Source organism: Podarcis tiliguerta (assembly GCF_965153285.1).
Source record: "Podarcis tiliguerta genome assembly, chromosome: 2".
In the NCBI taxonomy this organism is placed as follows: Eukaryota; Metazoa; Chordata; class Lepidosauria; order Squamata; family Lacertidae; genus Podarcis; species Podarcis tiliguerta.
Window position 1 is genome coordinate 88,991,624 of NC_139535.1, and position 22,931 is coordinate 89,014,554.

Sequence of the window (22,931 nt, forward strand, 5' to 3'; positions counted from 1 at the left end):
GGGGTGACACATAAGGTTCCTTTTTATTTTAACATCAGTGAAACTTTTACTATTTCTTAAGAAGTAATGGAACTTTAATTTAGAAACACAGGCAGCTGCCTTACAGAGGCAACCCATTGATCCATTAGCACAGTATCATCTACACTGACATAATCCCTAGGTAGTTTAACAATTGATATTTTTCTGTCTCGGTTCTATGCTATTTGAGAAACACGTCTTCTCTAGAAAATAGTCTGCCTATAATGCTTTTTTGGGGGGTGGGGAGGGGAATAGTAAGCATGAAAGAAGGTCATGGAGAATGGGAGTGTCTTTTTATTGGCTGGTTTCTCCAGATTAGCTAGCTTTCAATGTTGTATAATAAAACTAGCTGTGTTTGTGTTCCCTGGCTTCTGAATTTAATTAAAACTTAATTCCTCTGACTTCCTACCCAGAAAGTCTTGAAAAAGCCAGTTCTGTTCCATGACTTAGTGATTTGCCTTTCACAATGCAACAGGGATAAATCTAAGGAAAGAAATCTTTGTGACTTATTACCTTTGTCAGACATTTTATTTAAAACCTCAGATGTCCAGCACTATACTTGTGCTCATGCAATAGAGAAATTACTGGTTTTAAACAATCTGTAGGAGCATAGCTGTTGTACTGTAATTTGTCACTTAGGGGGGGGGGAAATCAGTCACGTTGACATCACGTTGAGAGCTAAATATATGTGGTGGTAGTAGTGATGCAGGGGGGAAGAATTTAATGTGAGGTGGAAGGGGCACGTCGTAAGTGAATTTGAAACCACAATACCCCCCACCGTTAACGCAACCAGTATTTTAATGTTACTTTCAGTGCAATCCTAGGCATGCCTACCCAGAAGTAAATTCCATTGACCTCAATGTTTCTTACTTCCAGGTTAAGTGCGTAAAGGGCTGCAGTCTCATGTTATTAAATACTAAATACTAAGTTGCTGTGTTTCCACCAATTTTGTTATGAAGCCAGGAATGTTAATACCCCTCTTGCCAACTAGGAAACTCATGCAGCCGTTGCCAACAGGAGCAAAATGACAGCTGTAATTGACAAGAAGGAAACGTATAGAGCTCCTCTAGAATCAACATTGAATTTAGTTCAAGAGGCTCCAGAAACAGTCCTCCCCTTGTTCCTCCTCCACCAACATTACGGCTACCAACATCAGTTGCTATGTGAAACCTTATTAACAGTTTCCCCTTAATCCAGAGGGAAATGATATGGAGAAATTACAGGGAATCTAAAATACTAAGTTTAAATTTTTTATTGAGAGTTCATGAACAAAAAAATGCCTTAAACAAAACAGGTCTTACTTCCTAGCTTCTTTATTCAGACATGGATAGAAAAAGCTAATATTTGGTCCCTTCTTAAATGGTGTATTCTGAAAGAAGAAAAAGCATTCCACAATTCCTGAAGGAAGCACAAAAGTCGGTGTGCATTACAATTCAAAGTCCTTAAGCCTGCCTATTTGCTGTAATGTTTTCAGCTTTACAAAAGTTACCAAGTGCATTTGGATCAATACATTATTATTTTTTAAAAGAAGACTACACGTATATATCCAAGCAATAATGCAGCAATCTTGTTCAAGAGCATATTGTAACAAACTGGCCACAGTCCTGAGATCAAGAAATTGCAAAGAAATCGCTTTACAACAGTGGCCTAAATTGATGCCAATCTTCTAGTCCAACTGTCAACTTCTTTAGGACTGGGATGGGGAAGCTGTAGTCCTCCAGAGATTGTTGGACAACTATTAACACCCATCTTCCCTGATCTTTGACTATGCCATTGGGACAAGTGGGACTATGCATCCAACAGCACCTGAAAGCAACATAAGAAGAGACCAAGAGGATTATGCAAAGGTCCATCTAGTTTTACAACATCAGCCAGCCAGATGACTTTGAGACATTTAAAAGTAGGACATAAAGGGAGTAACTCTCCACTACTGGGATGTATCCTACCTGTAGACTAAGGGCACTTCCAAACAATCTATTTATTGAGCATTTATCCCAGCTTGTTTGCAGGAAGATTAGATGACAGTGGCAACTTAATGAGCATACCTTCTGATTTGTTTGCTCGGACTTCCCAGTGGCTTTTCATTTTCCTTATCATGAAATGACCCATCTTTGGAGGAAGCAGTTCTGTAGCGCAAGACTGCCCAGTCGGCTATAATTGCGCAACCTGAAATTGCAAGTATGTGGTTGAATCCCATCTGAAAAGAGCAACAGTCTGGAAGTGTCCTTGGAAGCCCCACTTCAATCTTAGCAGAATCCTTTGTGAATTTGTCTGACACACCTTTAAAAAACCACCTAAGCTAGCAGCTGAAACTTGCACCAGATTGGCTTGTAAAACACATTTTTGCACGTCCCATGTCAGTCCTGAACATGGTATGGATATGCCCACTCTATTTTTAAATACTTCTCTTCTACTTTATACCTGGTATATTTGGTCAGGAATATTTATTTAAAACTAGTGTGAAAGGCTGCCATGTACGATAATGCCCAAAATCCAATTAAAACATAGAGGTTTGACTTTCTATAGAACAGGAGTATTCAGAACTATGTTTGTGTGCATGTCAGCTGAATTTATACTTTGGTCATATGCTTGTCAGACACGGCAAAATCCTTTGACCCCACAAAAGACCAGAATCACAACCTAACCCCTAAGGTTGTATCTAGCCACCTGGAATCAGTGGGGCACTGTGGCTTCCTAGCTAGTTTGTGCACAAGCACCATGCAGAGCCCATCTGCAAGGACTCAAATGCACCTCCACCTTGCTCCTTTGCCCTAAATCAGCAAAGGAAATTGAATACTGTCTGCTTTTTAAACTCCTCTAGTGGCTTCTATGCATGTCTGACTTCCGCATGATGCTGCTGGACTGCAACTCCCATCTGGCCTTGCCAGTGTGGTCAATGGTCAGGGATGGTGGGGGCTGTAGTCCAAGAACATCTGGAGGTCCGCAGATTTCCCACTCTTGTTGCAGATAGCATGGGAGTGGACTGGATTCAAAGCCCGTCTGAAGAGACGCTCCTCTGTAAGGAGAAGAGTATGAACAGCTCTCGCTCATGTTACTGGAGCTTGTGCAGGAGAAATGAATTGCACTCCATGTTACTTGGCTGGAGACAGGGAATACCCACTTGGATTCCATCTTTCAGTGCACCATTGTAGTTCTGTCCTGCACGAACATTTCCTTGGTTTGTTCCTTGTCATTTGAAAAGATTAATATAGACCTGTCAGGTCGGAACCCTAAAACTGTACAACTTCTTGTTCATGCATATTCTTAAAGCTTTCTGGTTTTGAAAGTGCTGGAGTTCATCGATGACAAATCCCTGCCATTCCAAGCTGTATCTGGCTCACATCCTCCACAAACCTTAAAGTTAGTGTTTAGAAAGAAATACCAGTATCGGAAGAACAATGTGAGCTGGGGAGCTGGAACTACGAAAAGCAAGCAAGTATATCAGAATTAAAACACAGTTGTGTTCCAGGTCAAACACGGCTGTTTTAACAAGCCTAGGCCCAACAGCTCAAACACAGAAGATTTGGCAAAGTTAGCTGCGATTTCCCCAGTCAACTCAGTAAGCAGCCTGGGTCATTTTCAAGGCTTGTCTTAACACAAAGTAACATGAAGCTATTGTTTTAAGAAGAAGATTCCAGACTGGGGTGCCATTTTCCTAATTATATTTCTCTGCATATCCTTAAAAAAAACGACCTTCAGTCCAAAGCAGAGATGGTCTTGATCCGACCTGCTGTTTTAGGCATGCAGCAAAGGGTAGTACCTGCCATTCTTTATGTTGCTTTACACCAACATACATCTGCATAGATGTCAGTTTGCCAACATGTAACATATTACCCTTATTATAGCTTATACACCCATTCTGAGTTGGCTCTATAAGACACTGGAATCCTACAATGGTGAGGAATGCCCACTGGAGATAAAACTTAAAATGCCATTGTATTTGTATTTGTTGTTCCTTGTGGAGGTGGACAGAATAGCCACCTCTTTTAATTAGCATCACCTTTTCTTTACTGCAGCATATATTTCAAAGGAGAATGCAAAGGATTTCAATACACTATTGGCAAGAATATATAGGCACTTTGGAGCTCTCCTGTGACCTGCAGCTTCAAGATATGAGCATTTGTTATCCCACCCCCCAAAAATAACCTCAAAATGCAGAAATGATTCACTTTGCTTAGTTGCACATACAACGCTACTCATCCGCAATCTGGCTGCTGTAAGGGAGATACGTAATATGGTCAATCAGCAACTGCTCTGAGATTATGCAACAGGAAAGAAAGCCTTCATGTTAACATTCAAGGAGTTCAGCAGTAAAACTCCCTAATGAATAACTTTTCTTTTAGACTAGGAGAGAATCAGCCAATTAGTTGACTTTGCTCTGCTTAAGTGAGGCAAATGGTCATGTCCGGAAACAAGTCCCGCATAACTATTATTTGCCCTTCTCTACAGGTAGTGGCGTTGTGTGGGTTGTCAGCACCTGGGGCAAGGCAAGTAATTTGCGCCCCCCGCTGCACTGTCCCCCCCCCCACATAGTCCCTCGCTCTCTCTCCGCACCGCATGCCTGGCACCCCCCCTCCACAGTGGGCGGCGACCCGGCGGCTCGGATCGGATTTGCACAGCCAGCACTGCAGTGAGAGAGAGAGAGTGAGCCAGATAGGGGCAGAGAGCTGCAAGTGCGAGCGCACCCCCCCCAGATGTTGCGCCCGGTGCGGCCGGCCCCCCCTGCCCCCCCACGCCACGCCACTGTCTACAGGTTCTATTGTCATTCATATAACCCAGTGGGTGAAGAAATCCTTCCAGCTTGAAAAACTGGAATGTATAAAGAAAACCTGGTGATAAAAATAATTAAGCTTCAAGTAATGATACAGATGTTGCCACTGGGCACTGTCCCTCTTTGGCCCCATGGCTTACACCGTGTATGTTTTGTTTAAAGTGCTCTTTAGATTTCTGGATAGCTTTGAGTTCATATCCTCTGACCTAGATCCTTCATATGAGCCCAGCACAGCTGAGTAGGAGGTCACAGTAGGGAGGACGGGAGAACCAGAAAAATGAGGCACTTGTTTTCCCCCCTTCTGTTTCCAGATGTTTTTCATTTGTGAGAAATCCAATGTCCCTCCAGCTCATCTGGACTCAGATGCTTGTTATATAGATGACTGCGGGAGGATCATTTCTCCTTGGCCCCTGTTCTGTTGGCACTTCCATGTATTTTCCCCTGGAGGGGACCTCTGGGGATAGCAGCTTATGGGTCTCTTTCAGTTTGTTCTTTGCTTTCATAGTGCAGAAGCTAAGACCCATGAAGAGAGCAGACGTTACCATGAAGAAGGTGGAAGCATAGAAGACGTAACTGTAGTGGCCCGTGATATCCACAAGAAGACCTGGAACAGAAAGAAGTTCAAATCTCAATGGCATGCAGAAGTGCAACTTTCCGCTTTTTAATAGGATTCCATTCTCCTCCAAAATGCTCACAACCACATACAGAGTGAGGGGGGGGGGGGAAAGTATCCCTGCTAAATTTGCCCTCTGATGAAGAAATGACTAGTCCATAATTGCAGTGGTAGGTTTATTGTAGCTGTGAGAGACAGAATAACAACAGCAGAAACCCAGAAGACAAAAGTCAGAGATTGATGTGCATTATAATCAGTGAAGTAAGTATTTGATCCCCTATCAACCACCCAGATGTCAGGCTACCTGGTATCTTCACTGTATGTAACGAGCTGAGATTAGAAGCACCTGCTGTAAGGGAGAGGTATTACCTGTAATCCCAGCTCGTTACAGTACCTGTACAAAAGACACCTGTCAACAATCCAGCAGATTCCAAACTAGCCACCATGACCAAGACCAAAGAGCTGTCCAAGGATGTCAGGGACAAATAAATAAATAAATAAATAACCCCCCCCCCCACTGTACAGATGACCTCATCCAGCAGCAAATGCAGCTGCCTCTGGTCTCCCCACCCGAAAGGTATGTCTACACTATAAACATGATCCCAATTTAACTGTCTTTGCTTCCCCACCCACCACAATATATATTTATGAATTGTGGTTTGGCGAATCTGCTCAGATCTGTTCCAAATCTTAATGCCCCCTTCCCAGAAGAACTAGTTTCCAGGATCCCTAGGGCAAGGAAATATAAGTCTGTGGTGAAGATAGGACCAAACTCTTTTTGGTCCTAGTACTTGTTCTTTGCCACCATGGTGTTGGTAGCAACCAACCACTGCCCCATCACTTTCTCATAGCCCAATAGGTGCTTCTTTGTTTGCTTCTTTCCAAGAGACATTTGGAGGCTGGCAAGGAGACAACAAGTCTGTTCTGTAAGTGCCTCCCCCCCCCCCCACTGTGGAATGCTTTCTCCAGAGAGGCATGCCTAGCAAGGTCTTTATCATCATTTCAGTGAGACATTTGCATTCTCCTAGATATTTAGATGGCAGTAATGGTCAGGGTTTGGTTGTCTACAGTTGTTCTTCATTCTTAGTGAGTGAGATGGTTATTTTATGTTGTTAGGTGCTGACCTTTAAAGCCCAGTATACCTGAAGGAGCTTCTCCACCCCCCATCATTCTGCCCGGACACTGAGGTCCAGATCTGAGACCTTCTGGCAGTTCCCTCACTGCAGGAAGTGAGGTTACAGGGAACCAGGCAGAGGGCCTTCTCGGTAGTGGTGCCTGCCCTGTGGAATGCCCTCCCATCAGATGTCAATGAAATAAACAACTATCTGACTTTTAGAAGACATTTGAAAGCAGCTCTGTTTAGGGAAGTTTTAAATGTTTGATCTTTTATTGTGTTGGGTATAAATAATAAAGAATAAATTGTTGTTGTTGTTGTTGTTATGAATTCTGCACCAGTAGCCCTTTCAGGCATTTTAAGGTAAAGGTAAAGGGACCCCTGACCATTAGGTCCAGTCGTGGCCGACTCTGGGGTTGCGGTGCTCATCTCACTTTATTGGCCGAGGGGGCCGGCGTACAGCTTCGGGGTCATGTGGCCAGCATGACTAAGCCGCTTCTGGCAAACCAGAGCAGCACACAGAAACGCCATTTACCTTCCTGCCGGAGCAGTACCTATTTATCTACTTGCACTTTGACGTGCTTTCGAACTGCTAGGTTGGCAGGAGCAGGGACCGAGCAACGGGAGCTCACCCCGTCACGGGGATTCAAACTGCCGACCTTCTGATCGGCAAGCCCTAGGCTCAGTGGTTTAACCCACAGCGCCACCCTTCAGGCATTTTGCTTAAACATAAAACCCAAGAGCTGAGTGGGGAGGCAAGTGTGTTAAGTTCTGCCTCCTTCCGACATCACCATCACATTCCACAAGTTGGAAGGTGAACTTCTGAAGCAGGGAGTCTCCTGTACTCATGGAGGCTCCTTGCATGTAATAGAAAACCCTGGGCAGTCAACCAATTTGATATTTCCTTCCCTTTGGTCTATTTTTGTAAGGCCTGGTAAAACTGCTGCATCATAGTTTGCTCATCAAAGAATTATCTCTATTTGACGTCTTTTAAAAAATGCATTGAATTTCACATGTTTGCTTGCTCCATGGAGCCTTGAAACTCTGGCTCTGAAAGGTCACCAGATAATGGAAAACAGCCATCTGGCCTCTCAAACCGCATGGCAACAGGCAAGAATAGCCAGAGTGTCTGATGGCTGATTCATACTATGAGCCAATTGTGTTGGATGTGTGTACCCAAACTGTGGTTGCAGTGAATAACACACAAATTGTAAGAATAGGAGAAACACACTAGGCAACAGGGGCGCGGGGGGTGGAACTATTCACAGGGTTATTTTGTACTAGGATGGAACTGGCCTGAACTTTTTCAGCTCTTCCTCAAGGACATTAAAATACAAAGGTAAACATGTAGGGTTGAATCCAAACTTCCCATGAGCTGAGTTTTGCTCACAGAAAGAGCACTCCCAGCACCCACCTACAGAAAAGTGGGGGGATGGTTATTTTTGCGCAACTCTCCACAATCTGGAGCAACCTTCCCAAACTTCCAGATATTTTGGATCACAACACCCACCAGCCCTTACAATTAGCCATGCTGGGAGTTTGAGTCCAAAACAACTGGAGGATACCAGGTTAGGGACAGGCTGATCAAGAGAAGGGCTAGCCAACATGGAGTGTCTAAAGCAACCACTGTGCCCCAGTGCTTGCCATTTCAAGGCTGTAGTAGTTTTACCTGCAGGGAAGTCTATGACCCCTGCCAAATTCTGCTAAAGTTCTTGTACTTGCAGAATGCCCAGTGTCTCAGGCCCTGCCCACATCTTACCTGCTAGAGGGGGTCCAATGAGAATGGTGACACTCTCCAAGATGGTGAAGAGACCCAAGGCACTGGAGAACCTGTCCATCTCTACCACATCCATTAACACCTGGAAGAGAAGAGCACCGATGACACTCATGGAGACACTGTAGACCAAGCAGTAGAAGACAAGGACGGTGTAGTCAGCTGAGATTGCACAGATGAGGTTGCTCAGGCCGTTGAGGAGGACAGCCAGGCTAAAGAGGTAGATCCTCCGGCCAGTGAAGACGTTGAGGCCTGAGAGCAGGCCCGCCATGGGGCGCATGAATATGTTGATGAACCCAATGATGGAGATGAGCAGGGCTGCCTTGCGCTCCGGCACTCCATTGAAGATGGCGTAAGGCACCAGGTAGATGAGGGGCAGCACGAAACCCATCACCATCCAAGACACGCCAATGGTGTAGATCTGGTAGCCTTTGTTCTTGCAGAAGACGTCAAAAGCCAGGTACTTCTGTAGGGTCTGGATGCAAGCGGCACACCTGGGCCGAGGCAGTTCCTTTTCATGATGCACAGTGTTTCCATTAGACAGATAGGCCCCTTCAGGTGGCTGTTCAGGGTAGGGCTTCGATGATGGGGCAGGCAGCTGGACTGGCACCACTGGCCTCATCACAGCCCCACAAACGCAGCAGTTCAGCAGCACCCCGCCAAAGATGAGGAAAGTGTTTCTCCAGCCCATCTCGTCAAGCATGTACTGGGAGAACAGTGGCCAGAGCGTGAGGCCAATGGAGACACCTGTGGAGGCCAGAGCGTTGGCCAGGGCTCGACGGCGTATGAAGTAGTAGCCAAGCACAGTGACTCCAGCCTGGAAGCTGAAACATGACCCCAAGCCTTTAAAGAAAGAAGAGATTCAAGAGTGTGAATTTGAAATGTTGGAGTTTTAGATATATTGAGCGTTTATCAAGCACTTTTAAGGTGTTCAGAACACATTACATGAATTACTTCAGTGGCCCTCTAAGGCCAGGGAAACCAGTCTAAGGAGGATGGAGGCAAAACACGCTCCCTGCCCCAGTTTTCAGACCACATGAGATCTTTATTCAAGAGCAGCTATATTTTACAGCACCTAAAGGGTTGTACACAATCAAAACTATAACAACAATAGTAATGTATGTGGTCAAGAACTCTCCTATTTATGAATGTACTTAAAGGTTAGCAAAAATATATATATATATTTGCACTTTTCTATGCTTGGACAAAAACAGAAAAGAGAAAACGCAAGTCACATTGCCCACTAGACAAAAATCTTATGAAATAGGAAGTCTTATATTTTCAAATATGCTACCATTATTTTCAATCTACAGTGGAACCTTGGTTTTCGAGCGTCTCAGAAGCCAAATAATTCAGAAGCTGAATGCCGAAAACCCAGAAGTAATTACTTCCGTTTTTGGGCGCGCCTCGGAAGATGAACAACTTTGCAGCCAGGACATTGATTTTTGGTTTTCGAACATTTTGGAAGTTGAACGATCTTCCGGAACGGGTTACGTTTGAAAACCAAGGTTCCACATTATATTGAAAAGTACTATTAAATGGTATGATAAACTAAACCATCCTCAAGGACAGTTCATTGATCAGAGCTGTGTTGAAATCCAATTATAATATGATGGGCTTATAAGAAAAATTATGTACAACAGACACTAATTGCTTTACCAGGAGGCGCCTGCATATGGAGGAGGAGGGGAGGGAATTTTTGACTATTCCCTATCCTTCGAGCAATGCCTACCTCCCCAAAATAAATCTGTTGTGGAGGGTACCCCAAATGGCAAGAATCACCTCTCCTTCTCTTCCGTGAATGTATACCTCCACTGGCACACTGCGCTCCTTCCCCAATCCTGTTGTTATGGTGCTACCCAAGGCTAAGCCATGGTTTGGCCTCATGTTACATGTAAATCTTTCGTTCCAGACAAAATATGGACTATAAACAAGGTTACAGTCTCTACTGAGAGAGGCAAACCACAAGCCAAGGTTGGAGCATAACACTAAGCCAAACCATGGTTAAGCCCTTGGTAGCAGCCCCCATCTCCTGTCTGGGAACCCACACATTTTCTCATTCGTGCTAAGCCACAGCTTGGCTGAGTGCTGCATGTGAACTGGGGCACCATGTGTTACAAAACCCGGACGAAGCTTCTGCATACCAACCCACGTGGAGGCTCTACTCACCTGTGATGAATCCTGCTGTTATGTAAAGGTGACTAATGGACTTGGAGAAAGCACTGGCAACCATGCCCACCCCGCTGAGAAGGCCTCCAAGCATCACAGTGGTCCTGCAGCCAAATCGTTCCACCAAAATGCTGCAAAGAGGCCCTGAAAAAGCAAACTTCAGCGTCAATCAGAGCAGGAGGAGCGCTGTCAAAATATGATGCTGTGGGCCCCTCCCAGGTAATAGCAGTCGTCACCCACATAACCCAAGGCTATGTTATGCAAAAACAGAATTGTAAAGGGCAAGAAGATACTCCTGCGCCACTGTCTAAACTTTCTGGACAGAGTATCAACACTAATGTTCCAAAGCAAATATTTATGCCTTCTTGCCGGTAAGTTCATGCAGTAGGCCTAGCCCAAAGTGGGAAAACGTTGAAGGCGGGGGCAGAGAAGATAATGTGGACCGCAATTTGTGTACAAACCACTCAGAATAAAAGCAAATGCCAAGGGGAACAGGTAGCAGCACTTACAGTGTGGGCAAGACAAGACATGTGAATGCAGCCTCCGTGTGGTGAACAATGTGCTGGGTTTCAGTGTGGGAGATGTAGGAAGGGATGAATCCATATTTCTGTAAACTAATATGGCTTTTCAGGAGGGAGCTGGGGAGCAATCTGAATAAGCGCGATTTGTTTGGCAAGATCTAAACAAACTCAAGCAAAATATGCTCCTCAGCAAAAGAGAGGAAGGTTGTGGTCTGTGAACTGCCTTACGTATACAGTACTGTATAATGATGACAACTGGGCTACCAACTACTTGGGTACATATTATATTCAGTAGCATATTTAAGATACCATAGCTTTTTTTGGTCCAACAGATGCCTCTCTGGTAATAGGAATTCCCCCCCAGGACTTGATTTCCTCAGCAAGTTCTCAGGTAAGCAGGAGAAGAACAGGAAGTGGCGTTTGCCCTTTACGTGACTTTAAATTACTGTTTAAACATGACCTTCCTCTGTGTTTGTGTTTGTGTTTGTGTGTGTGAAGATGTCTTTTCCAGAGGAAATAAATCCCAACCCCAATCAAATCCTGTCAATAACCCAACATATTCCCACCCATCCCCGACATTTATTGAAAAGCTTTCTCTCATTACTTTTATTTCTTGACAAAGGCAATTTTCTGAAGCAAAGAGGCTTCATTTGCAGTTGGCTATGACATTTTTTTTGGGGGGGAGGGGGTTCCAAATGAGCCCCTCTTACAATATAGGTCCTCACAGACTAGTAGAGGTGTGGTCATTGCATACATAACTAGCAGGTGAGATGTTGCTGGTGGGACACAGTCCAGTTTTCCCCCTCAGCACGTGAGGGGGTGTTTGCCTGAATACACCTACGAAGACTCCTTGGGCAACTTCAGTTTCACAGATTGAGGCTCCTTGGTTGAATATACAGTGGTACCTTGGGTTACTTACGCTTCAGGTTACATACGCTTCAGGTTACAGACTACACTAACCCAGAAATAGAGCTTCAGGTTAAGAACTTTGCTTCAGGATGAGAACAGAAATCCTGCTCCAGCAGCGCAGCAGCAGCAGGAGGTCCCATTAGCTAAAGTGCTGCTTCAGGTTAAGAACAGTTTCAGGTTAAGTACGGACCTCCGGAATGAATTAAGTACTTAACCCAAGGTACCACTGTATAGCCTTGCATATATGAGGTCGTAGGTTTTATCTCTGCTTTAAGATCTCTAGGTTTTTAAGGGACACAAGGGCATGGGCTGGCCCTTTGCTCTCAGGCCACCAACTTCTGACTTGGAAAATTCTGGTGCCTGGGTGGAATCATAGCCTGAATGCTATGACCAAGTCTTAAGAGCATAGAGTCAGTGACCTTTGAGACCCCTTTTTTCTTCCTCATGTGGGAGGAAGTAGGATGTAGAAGCATGGTCCTCAATTGACTAGCAAACTCAGAGGAAACTCAAAGCAAAAATTTGCGGAAAAATGGGATGGTTATAGAAGATATGTTCAAAAATACAATAATAGTTTTGACTCCGTGCTAGGATTCGAGTGACAAAGGAAGTAAAAGGAGGTGGATAACAATTAAGGATTTATTGTGTTTTCTGAATGTATTGGAAAATTTAGAAAGGTTTATTGTTTTGTGTACATTCAATTGTAAGATAAAACATATGCGAAGGGACTTGACAGGAAGTCAAAAGTGAAGAAAAGATTTTGTAAGATAAAACGGGGAAAATATTTATTTTCATTATTATCATTATTATTCTTTTTGTGTGTGTGTGTTTGTGTGTTTTGTATGGGATGTTTGGGAGGAAATAAGACAGTAAATAACAAATAACAAACAAAATATTGATGTATGTAATTTTTATTTCTCAATTGTATTTTGTGGTAGTATGGTTGTAATGTTTTTTGTAATATAAAATCATTCAATAATTATTATTTTTTAAAAAAAGAATGTAGAAGCACGGTCTGCGACTGGAAAAATTGTAGAGTCCCTAAAGAGTTTTTTTAAAAATTGTTTTACAGGTGTATTCTGCAACATAGTGGAGCAGCAATAAAACTGCTTGCACATTTGCAAAGCTAAGCAGGGTCTGGTACCATTTCAAATTGGATGGGGGACCACGTGTTGAGATGCCTGCATTGCAGGAGGTTGGACTGGATGATTCTTGGAGTCCCTTCCAACGCTATGATTCTATGAAACATGTCATTGACACAATAATTGTGTATTGGAGGTGGACTTATACTGGGCCACACACAAATAATTCCACTTTACTAGTTGCTCTGCAATGCTTCCTCAAAGATGCCACATTATTGCTGCTTGAAGGGCAATTGGGTCTTGCACTACAGCGCAATGAGAGTGGGACAAAAACTAACAACAACACAGGAACATTTATGGCATGAATAGTTAGAAGATTTCAGCAGGAAGCTACAGGACACGCACTGGTTGGAAATGAAGCAGTATGCCCACCCCAAAAACTTTTGCAAGTGCAAACAGCATTGAATGTGGGATCATGTATAACCACCCCAGTACCATCAAACGAGCAAATCATCACTTAGGGTTGTTAAGAGCTTTAACACCCCTGGCAGGACTCCTGTACCTTTAACCGCAGGTTTTTGTGCAACTATTAAAGGAGAATAAAATCCGCTAGGCCCAGAAAAGATCTCAGACTTGTTGCCATTCATTTGTAGTGCTAAATTAGATGGACTGTTACTCCAACTCCTCATAAAGAGGCTTTTAAAATTAATTCTTACCTAATACCCGGAAGAAGGGTGAGTCAAAAGCTGGCGCGAATCCTAATGTTTAAGGTTGCCCTCTAGCCTGGCTGCTCCTGAGCTTTTAATAGAGATCTGATCTGGAGAAATAACCAGGTGATGGGTGCCTCCAGGCTGCCAGTATTTTGCAGAAGGGATTCAGGCAATTACCGGAGCTTGAAATATGTGCAATTAAAGTGGATTGAAGTGCACATAAGCTATCAATGGCCACTAGCCATTGATCCAGTGTCTGGCTGGCAACCCAGCCAGATGGGTGGGGTATAAATAATAAAATTATTATTAATTAGTCATGATGACTATGTTCTGCCTCCATGGCTGGAGGTAGAAATGCTTCTGACTACTAGGTGCAGGAAACTGCAGCAGGGGAAAGCACTGTTGCACTTGGGTCCTTGCTTCCGGGCTTCCCATTACCATCTGGTTGGCCACTGTGAGAACAGGATGCTGGAATTGATGGGTCACTGGTATGATCCAGCACAGTCGTCTTATGTTCTTATGCTCTCTAGGGCAGCCTTTGCCAACCTGATTCCCTTTCAGATGCTTTGGACTACAAGTCCCATCAGCCCCAGCTCACAAAACAAAACAAAACAAAACAAAACAATCAAAACAAAACAAAAAAAGCAACAGGACTTTTTGCAGGTTGGAAAGCACAACAAGAAAAGTACAGGGTGAACTAATGACTAACACAAATCAGAATAAATGCCCCCGTTATCATCTAAGCACCCCACATCAAATCAGAACAAATGCTCAATAAAATAGCAGATATAATCTAACATTTTTGTGGGCAACCCAGGCAAATGCTTGATAAATAGGTTGCCTGGGGGAGCCCTTTGTTTTTCATGAAATTGCCTGCCAGGTCCCTGTTAAAGGCGCAGGAGCAGGTTCTGCTCAGACCCAGCAATGCTGTACGGACTTGAATTCTTACACCAGTGAGTAGCTTCTTCCTCGTGAGGCTGTCAGCTCATCTGCGGGGCCCTGGCTGGAACAGATCGAGCACCAGCCTGCTTCTTCCTGTGTGGCCTTGGGATTTCCTAACTGCTCACGTTTCCCAGGACGGGTGAGCATGAAGGGGAAGGTTCAGCCCCAGGTGTCACCTGCCTCCTTTCCCCTAGTCCCACGCTGTTTACAGAGTGAGCACAGGGAAGAAACACCCACAGACAAAAATGAATAAAAATTAGTCAGCACAAAGGAAGGGTGGATGTTGTCCTGGGGATGGGTGGATTGGTTTCACCCTTGCACACAGATAGCTGGAACTGAAACTTCTTTTTTTTAAAAGGGCAGATTTATAGAACAACAAAACTACTTGGTTTATTGGGAGGTTAGGCTAAGAGACTAACACTGACCCCAAAGTCACCTAGAGAGTGTCATGGCTCAGTGCAGGATCTGAACCCTGCTCTTGCTGACCCTGAGGAGGGAAGGTACCTAAGGAGTTTAGCTTTCTCTACATAGAGGCACAGGCCGGACTGGAAAGGTTAGGTTTGTTTTCCTGCCAGGGTTTAAGAGTTTAAGACCTTAGGAAATTTCAGCACATTGAACAGCTTCTGGGTGTTAGGAAACGACACCCCGCTTGTTAAATGTTCAGGAGCTAACAAAGATGTTGGCAACCCTAGACAGACCTCAGGGCATACATGGTCACCCACTGATTTGTAAATAGCTCTTTTAAAGACACAGTCCCTTTTCCTGGCTCATTGCCCACCCCAGATTAACACAAGAGCCAGGTATACACTTCTTTTTCTTATGCGACGTTAAACTTTTACCCAGTTTCTAGGTTAACTGAATGGGGTATAGGGCTGCCAACTTTTTCTCTGGGCAGGGCTTTGTGCTTTCAACTGCCAGGTGTTAAAGGCACAGCAGCCTTGCCAGGAACAAGTTGGCAATCCTACTCACGCTGCTGTTTGAAGAAATCTGAGTGTTTTCCCTTTGCTCAGCTCAACATGATCCTATTACATGATTAATCACTGTGACTGCTTAAATCTCTCTTCACCTTATCTCTGGTTTATGTAAACTCCTAGTCATGTGGACTGTGAGGGTACATATATAGAACAGACTACCGGTAAATTTACGCTGAGTGCTGCAGCAACAGAGCAATGTGGCAGGCAGTGCCAGGTCAGTGTGACTGGGTAGCTTAAGGACTCAAATCCTTTGAGGGTTTTTTCTCCCTGGAAAAAGTTGCTTTGATTGCAGCACGAATTATTGGTGATAATGATGATTTAATTTGTATCCTGCCCATCTGACTGGGTTGCCCACTATATAAAAGCATAATAAAAACCCCATTCCCTATACAGGGCTGCATTCAGAGGTCTTCTAAAGGTTATATAGTTTCTTATCTCCTTGACATCTGATGGGAGGGCATTCCACAGGGTGGGCACCACTACCGAGAAGGCCTTCTGCCTGGTTCACTGTAACTTCACTTCTCACACTGAGGGAACTGCCAGAAGGCCCTCGGAGCTGGATCTAAATGTCCTGGCTGAACGACGCGGGTGGAGATGCTCCTTCAGGTATATGGAGCTGAGGCCATCCAGGTCTTTAAAGGTCAGCACCAACACTTTGAACTGTGCTCGGAAATGTACTGAGAGACAATGTAGGCCTTTCAAGACTAGAGTTATATGGTCCCGGCAGCCACTTCCAGTCACAAGTCTGGCAGCCACATTCTGGATTAGTTGCCATTTCCAAGCCACCTTCAAAAATAGCCCTACGTAGAGTGCATTGCAGTAGTCCAAGTGGGAGATATCCAGAGCATGTACCACTCTATCATGACAGTGCGCAGGCAGATAGGATCTCAGCTGGCGCATCAGAGCAGGGGCGTAGGAAGGGGGGTGCGGGGTGTGTGGCCTGTCCCAGGTGTCATCCTTGAGGGAGTGACAAGATGACACACCATAGGGGTTGGCACTTACCGTGGGGCCTGGCATGTAGCGCTCCCAAGCCACGCGTCTCTCCTGGGAGTGACGGAGTGGCTCAGGGCCCCGTGCTGCCCAAATTGTCAGTGTGGGGCTTGCATCCACCAGACAGACTCCATGGGCAGCTCGCCGCAGTGCCCCCATGTGTGGATCCCCACCTCCCCCACTGCTCCAGGTGCCAGAGCAGCTAGCTACGCCCCTCCCCAGATGGAGCTGGTAGACAGCCGCCCTGGACACAGAATTAACCTTCATGGACAGCTTTAAGTCCAAAAGGACTCCCAGGCTGTGCACCTGGTCCTTCAGGGGCACAGTTACTCCGTTCAGGACCAGGGAGTCCCTCACACCTACCTGCTCCCTGTCTCCCAGAAACAATACTTTTGTCTTGTCAAGGTGCAACCTCATCCCATTAGCTGCCTCGCATCCTCCCACTGCCTCCAGACACTCCCACAGGCCATTCACCACATTAATCTTTAATTTCTCTGTGCTATAACTTCATTGCTTGTTTATGGCCTCCATCCTTTGCTTGAGGTGCAAAATACATAGTAGCCAAAGGCACAGATTAATACCTAACCTGAGGAAACAGTAAGCTAATGGCATGTTCAAGACACGCTGTTGCATTTATCAGGAGTCTGTTGTATAGAGGTGTCATATATCAATAAAACCAGGTAAGCACTGGATGTACTGTAATTTTGTTTCCCTTTTTCCCATCTAGCACAGGCTTCCGCAACCTCGGCCCTCCATATGTTTTTGGCCTACAACTCCCATGATCCCTAGCTAGCAGGACCAGTGGTCAGGGATGATGGGAATTGTAGTCTCAAAACATCTTGGAGGGCTGAGGTTGAGGAAGCCTGCTCTAGAACCTGAGGCCACTCAATAAAGCTGAATGTTGACCCGTCGTGCGGATTTGAACCGCTGACCTTCTGATCGGCAAGATCAAGAGGCTCAGTGGTTTAGACCACAGCGCCACCCACTCCCCTATCAGTAGCTGGGAATCACAAGTGGGGAGAGTGCTGTTGCACTCAAGAACTATCTGTAGGCTTCCCAAAGTCATCTAGCTGGCCATTGTTTGAACAGAATGCTGGACTAGATGGGACATTAGCCTGATCCTTAGGGGCTCTTCTTATGTCTCCAGGTTGTATTTGGCATCTGTGTAGTAATAGTGAAGTGGGCTGAAACAGACAAGTCTGTACAAATCAGGAAGCTAAAGGCAGTCGAGCAACACCTTTTAGATGGGTTTCATTGATTGAGGGCTTTCCGTGAGTTGTACTTTGAGCTGTGTAAGAAGCTGAGATATAAAAGCTAGGAGCTCAATGGCACCTTGAACCTAGCTTATGGGCACAACAACGGAATGGCTAGGCGCGCTTTTTTATAATAATATTTTTTATAATAAGAATACAAAGCTGAAAATGAATGAACTGCAGCTAAAATATTATGTTCCCTTTTTACATGGTCTACTCCTTCCCCTGCCCACCCCCCTAATATTCTTAAGAGGGTCTCTTCTCCAGTCTCCAGAGAGTAGCTGGAAGTGGGGAGGCAGAAAAAGGTCCTCCTTTCCTTCCACTCTGCAGTTTTAATCGAAATCTTAGGCGCAGTACTGCGCCCAGAGCTCAGAAACTGCTCATGCTAATGAAATTCCCTGTCACAAAATATGCCTAAAACAATGGGAGTTTCAAACACTGACTTTGGGTGCCTTTTGCGAAGGATGTTCAGATAAGTAAAAGCAAACACTCACCCCCTGCATGGAGCACAGCTGTCATGATGGAAGGAAACCATGATGTCTGGCTGTTGCTAGCCTGGAAATCACGCTGCAGGTCCTTGAAGAAGACCCCAGTGCACGAAGGGAAGCCCAGCGTTAGGCCTTGAACAATCACGGTGGCTACTAAGACCACCCACGCCCATCCTCGATCCTGGTCTTTGGAGATCCTCGCAGCCACCTCTTCTTCTTTGGACATTGTTGTTTTTTTCCTGAGCAAGCCTCGTTAGAGGAAAATGCACAAACGAAAGTGATGCAGCAGCTGCAAAGAAGGCAGGAAAAAAAGAGTTGCTGAAAAACAGAAGAATTTGTTGTGCTTTTCTAGAGAGCTTCTCAGTTCTGGTGTCACCAGCCGGCCTGAGAAAGGTCTGTCATCTCCTTTTATTTCACAAGATTATGAATGCTTCTAGGTATAATGTTGGACACACCTCCAGTGAGGAAAGAGCTAGCTGGTATTACTCAGCACCAGCGCCCTGCCAGTTTTCCCTTTCACCTGCTTTCGGTCAGTGGATTCCCCTTGCTGCCCTTATCTAATGTCATAAAATTATTGTGCCAAGAGAAGAAGGCTCTGCCCATAAATGCCAATCCCAGTGTAAAGTCTGTACGGTTCTGCTGAGAATTAAGTTGTAGTGACTGCTCTTGCACAGGTTCCTGTCCGAGTTGCCCTGTTTGTCCCAGGATAGAACAGAAAGTGCCTCTCACTTTCAAGCGGCGAGAAAGGCCCCTAGGACATGTTCACATGTTACATCTGCATTGATTTTTATATTTCCTTTAACTCTAATGTAATATCTACAATGTCTGCAAGTTACACCTGCTCTACAAAATGCATTTATTCTCCCGTCCAGCCTACATAAAAAGCACAAGAGATCCCTTTCCCCCCCAAAAAGTTGTTTAAAGCATTGGGTGTGAAACCACTTTAAGGAGAGCCCTTTCCCTGAACTGGGTTCCACAGCAAAGAAAAGACATGGGCAGCTCAGGTACCTCCAGGGGTCCAGGGCGCTTCCAGATGATCTGTTTATTGAGCATTCGTCCCGATTTGTTTTCTGGGAGGTTAGATGATGTTACATCAAAGCAAGTGTTATTCCCACCCACCCCAGTGCATTTTCTTTCCCCATCACAAAAATGTCCAGTCCTTTTGAGAAGGGGATTTGTTGCTCAAGTTTGTAACCTGCATTTGTTGGTATGTGAGTGAATCGCCCCCCAAAATAGTGGCAACTTGGAAGTGCTCTCCAAAATAATAATAAAAAAGAGACCACTGGTTGTTTCCTTTGGAATGCCCCACTCAGTTATGCAGGAGTGGAGATGGGGAAACAGCTTATGCAATATTTGTTCCATCAGATAAAATATGTGGCGCCCTCACTACTCTGATGGTCAGCAGAAGCAGGTATAAAGGAACACGGGTGTTATCTAGGTGACCTCTAGCAGGGCCAGGACCGGCCTGGTCCAGTTGATAAATGCATGGTTGGCCCACTATTCTACCGCCACACCTGACAGGGCATTTTGCTGGCAGAGAGTCAGAGGAAGAAGTTGGGATGCATGCCTCAAAGCTGCCAGGAAATTGCAAGGGTGTCTTCTTCTGTATGTTCCTCTCCCCTGAGTCCCATAAACTAGCCAGTGTAGTTGTCTCCTAGGTATTTAAGGAATCATGTGTTGCCAACAGTCTGTTTACCAACCCTCAAAATTTCACCAGAAGTAGTGGTAGTTAATTTTTAATGCCACGTAAATGAATCAAAAGCAGGAAGGTGGTCACCCTCTATGGATTCTGCAGCCTGAAATGCCCATTTCGTGTTGCTTCATAGTAACGCTGGTGCTGAATGCAGAACATTGTGACCTCCTTGGTGCTATGCTACAGCAAGTTCCCAAGGCAGGGGTTATGGAGGTTCTTTTGAGCCTGAACACCAAATCCCCTTATTTCTTAGCTATGGTGCTGAAAACTGATTGGACAAGAAGAAGAAGAGAGAAGAGTTTGGATTTGATATCCCGTTTTATCACTACCCGAAGGAGTCTCAAAGCGGCTAACATTCTCCTTTCCCTTCCTCCCCCACAACAAACACTCTGTGAGGTGGGTGGGGCTGAGAGACTTCAGAGAAGTGTGACTAGCCCAAGGTCACCCAGCAGTTGCATGTGGAGGAGCGGAGACGCGAATCTGGTTCCCCAGATTACGAGACTACCACTCTTAACCACTACACCACACTGGCTCTTAACCACTCTTAACCACTATACACACATACCTGTACCAAGAGATAATTTGGTGCCCACTGACTGGCTCCTCTGGTGTGATCTGTCAGTTATACAAGCTAGAAGTTTCATAGTGGAAGCAAGGCAATTCATTTCACCACCACAGACACACTTACTGGATTACTGAACCTTTATGGGTGCTTCAGTTTTTAAAATACCATACTCTATTTGCAAGTTACCGGTACATTTTATTTATACGTAATTTTTAAATACTATGGCGCCAGGTATGTATGTACACACACACACACACACACACACAGAGGGGAAAAAAACAACCTGTGTGAGATGTAGCTCAATACATGCAACTATTCATCCTGGCTGGAGTTGGTCAGATTAGGGTGATATTGGTATATTTAGACTCTTCCTGCTTTATAGATATATAGTTCTTGCCCCTAGTACTTAACATTAGCTTAGAAATGTTCATAGTTGTATGGTTCTTACCACCAGTATTTAAATGTTTAGAGAAAAGTGTTCAAAGTGCTGGTGCTTGTAAAACAGGTGTAGGCAACCGAAGGGCCAGGGGCTGGATGCGGCCCAATCGCCTTCGCAATCCGGCCCACGGACGGTTTGGGAATCAGTGTGTTTTTACATGAGTAGAATGTATCCTTTTATTTAAAATGCATCTCTGGGTTATTTGTGGGGAATAGGAATTTGTTCATTCCCCCCCCCCCCAAATATAGTCCGGCCCACCACAGGGTCTGAGGGATGGTGGACCAGCCCACGGGTGAAAAAGGTTGCTGATCCCCTAGTAAAAGTCTTGGTAATCTGTAAAGAGGGACGCCGGTGGCGCTGTGGGTTAAACCACAGAGCCTAGGCCTTGCCGATCAGAAGATCAGCGGTTCGAATCCCCGTGACGGGGTGAGCGCCCGTTGCTCGGTCCTTGCTCCTGGCTAACCTAGCAGTTCGAAAGCATGTCAAAGTGCAAGTAGATAAATTAGCAGTTCGAAAGCACATCAAAGTGCAAGTAGATAAATTAGCAGTTCGAAAGCACGTCAAAGTGCAAGTAGATAAATAGGTACCGCTCTGGCATCGGCCAATAAAGATGAGCACAGCAACCCCAGAGTCGGTCACGACTGGACTAATGGTCAGGGGTCCCTTTACCTTTACCTGTAAAGAAAGCCCAATGCTCTTATCTCAATATTGCAGACGAGAGAATTGAGACCTAGTGAATTCGAGGCTGAGACAAAATTTGAGCCCAAGTTCACTGCTCTGGCTCTCTGCCGGTACACAACACAGCATCTCTAGAGTCATGAGCTGCAACAGCTGCCTCTTTAAAAACACCAACAGCGATACAAAACGGGAACTCCATAACTTGTTGCTCAAACCAACCCATGTGGTTCTTTGGAGCCAGTTTCAGGGCTGCCTCCTTTCCTGTCTATACGGAATCAGAAAAAGGGCCATCCAGACAAGCGTCCGATTCAGTTTAGATTTTTTGCAAAGCGGTATTAGAAAGGCGTGGGTTTGCTTCGACCCCCGCGCCGTTTTAAGCAGCGGCAATTTCGAAACGGAGCTTCCTTCCAAGGGCTCACCCGAGAGAGATCCCTGCACGCCTCGGGGATCCTGAGAAGGCTTATAGCAACTCTCAACTCTGGTGTCGACCGAGAAAGGGATTGTTCCGGTTTCGGTCCAGGTGTCAACGGGGGCGAAGGGGAGGGGGCGTCGTCGTTCCTTTCCCTCCCGAAAACAGGAAATCGAGACCAGGCACCTTTCGATCCAGTGTCCTTCGATCACGAAGGGGATCCTTTCTGCGCTTTACCCCCATCCTTACTCCCCCCAGGGATCCCCCTCTGGCCTCAGCTAGGGTGATCGAAGAATCCCATAAGGAAGTGCAGGGCAGAGGCTGGGATCTTAAGAACTCTCCCCCCTCCACACCCCCCCGCGGTCTCGTAGTGATCTTGATCGGGTTCCCCAGCCGATCGCCGCCTGCTCACCTGCTCACGCCCCCCAGGCGGGGCTGCTGCTTCCTTCCCTTCCCAGGGGCGACCCCGTGGCCCTTTCCTCTCCGCTCTCCACCCCGCTCCACTTCCTCAAAGGGCCGGCCGAGCTCTCGACTCCGGTTCCCTTTCGGTTGCTTATGGAAGAGGAGGAGGAGACTTGGAAGCCGGAGATCCGAGAGCGTCGCGCGCTGCCAGAGGAGCCCGGGGCGGGCTGAGGTCAAAGGGGGCCGAGGTCAGGCGAGGAGCCCCGAGGGCGGCTCCTGTTCAATAGGGTGGCGAGGAGGAGAGAGGAGCCTATTGTTGCTTTTGCTTAATTTGATTGGGGTCGTGGGATCTGCCTTGGTTCACCCCCCCCCCGCGCCCCGCATGCCTTATAGATCTGTTTCCAAAAGTTGTTTTCAAGG

The 22,931-nt window shown here is 45.7% G+C and overlaps 1 protein-coding gene across 1 annotated transcript; it reads right to left on the minus strand.

The window, feature by feature from the left end:
- Window positions 1–1,255: 1,255 nt before the first annotated feature.
- On the minus strand, window positions 1,256–22,843 carry SLC16A5 (solute carrier family 16 member 5). Its single transcript, XM_083430054.1, has 6 exons — window positions 22,522–22,843; window positions 18,332–18,614; window positions 10,460–10,603; window positions 8,276–9,133; window positions 4,763–5,393; window positions 1,256–4,461 (listed from the first exon to the last, which is right to left on the minus strand). The coding sequence occupies exons 2-5, from the start codon at window positions 18,549–18,551 to the stop codon at window positions 5,149–5,151; spliced, it is 1,467 nt and encodes a 488-aa protein (XP_083286180.1). The 5' UTR covers window positions 18,552–18,614; window positions 22,522–22,843; the 3' UTR covers window positions 1,256–4,461; window positions 4,763–5,148.
- Between the last annotated feature and the right edge of the window lie 88 nt (window positions 22,844–22,931).

Excerpts from the sequence above, each read along its gene's own strand:
- SLC16A5 (XM_083430054.1), bottom strand. The coding sequence starts at position 18,551 with ATGTCCAAAGAAGAAGAGGTGGCTGCGAGGATCTCCAAAGACCAGGAT. Across the intron at positions 10,604-18,331 it reads AGCTGTGCTCCATGCAGGGG|GGCCTCTTTGCAGCATTTTG; the intron begins GTGAGTGTTTGC and ends TTGCTTTTTCAG. Across the intron at positions 5,394-8,275 it reads CATTGGACCCCCTCTAGCAG|GTCTTCTTGTGGATATCACG; the intron begins GTAAGATGTGGG and ends TTTCTGTTCCAG.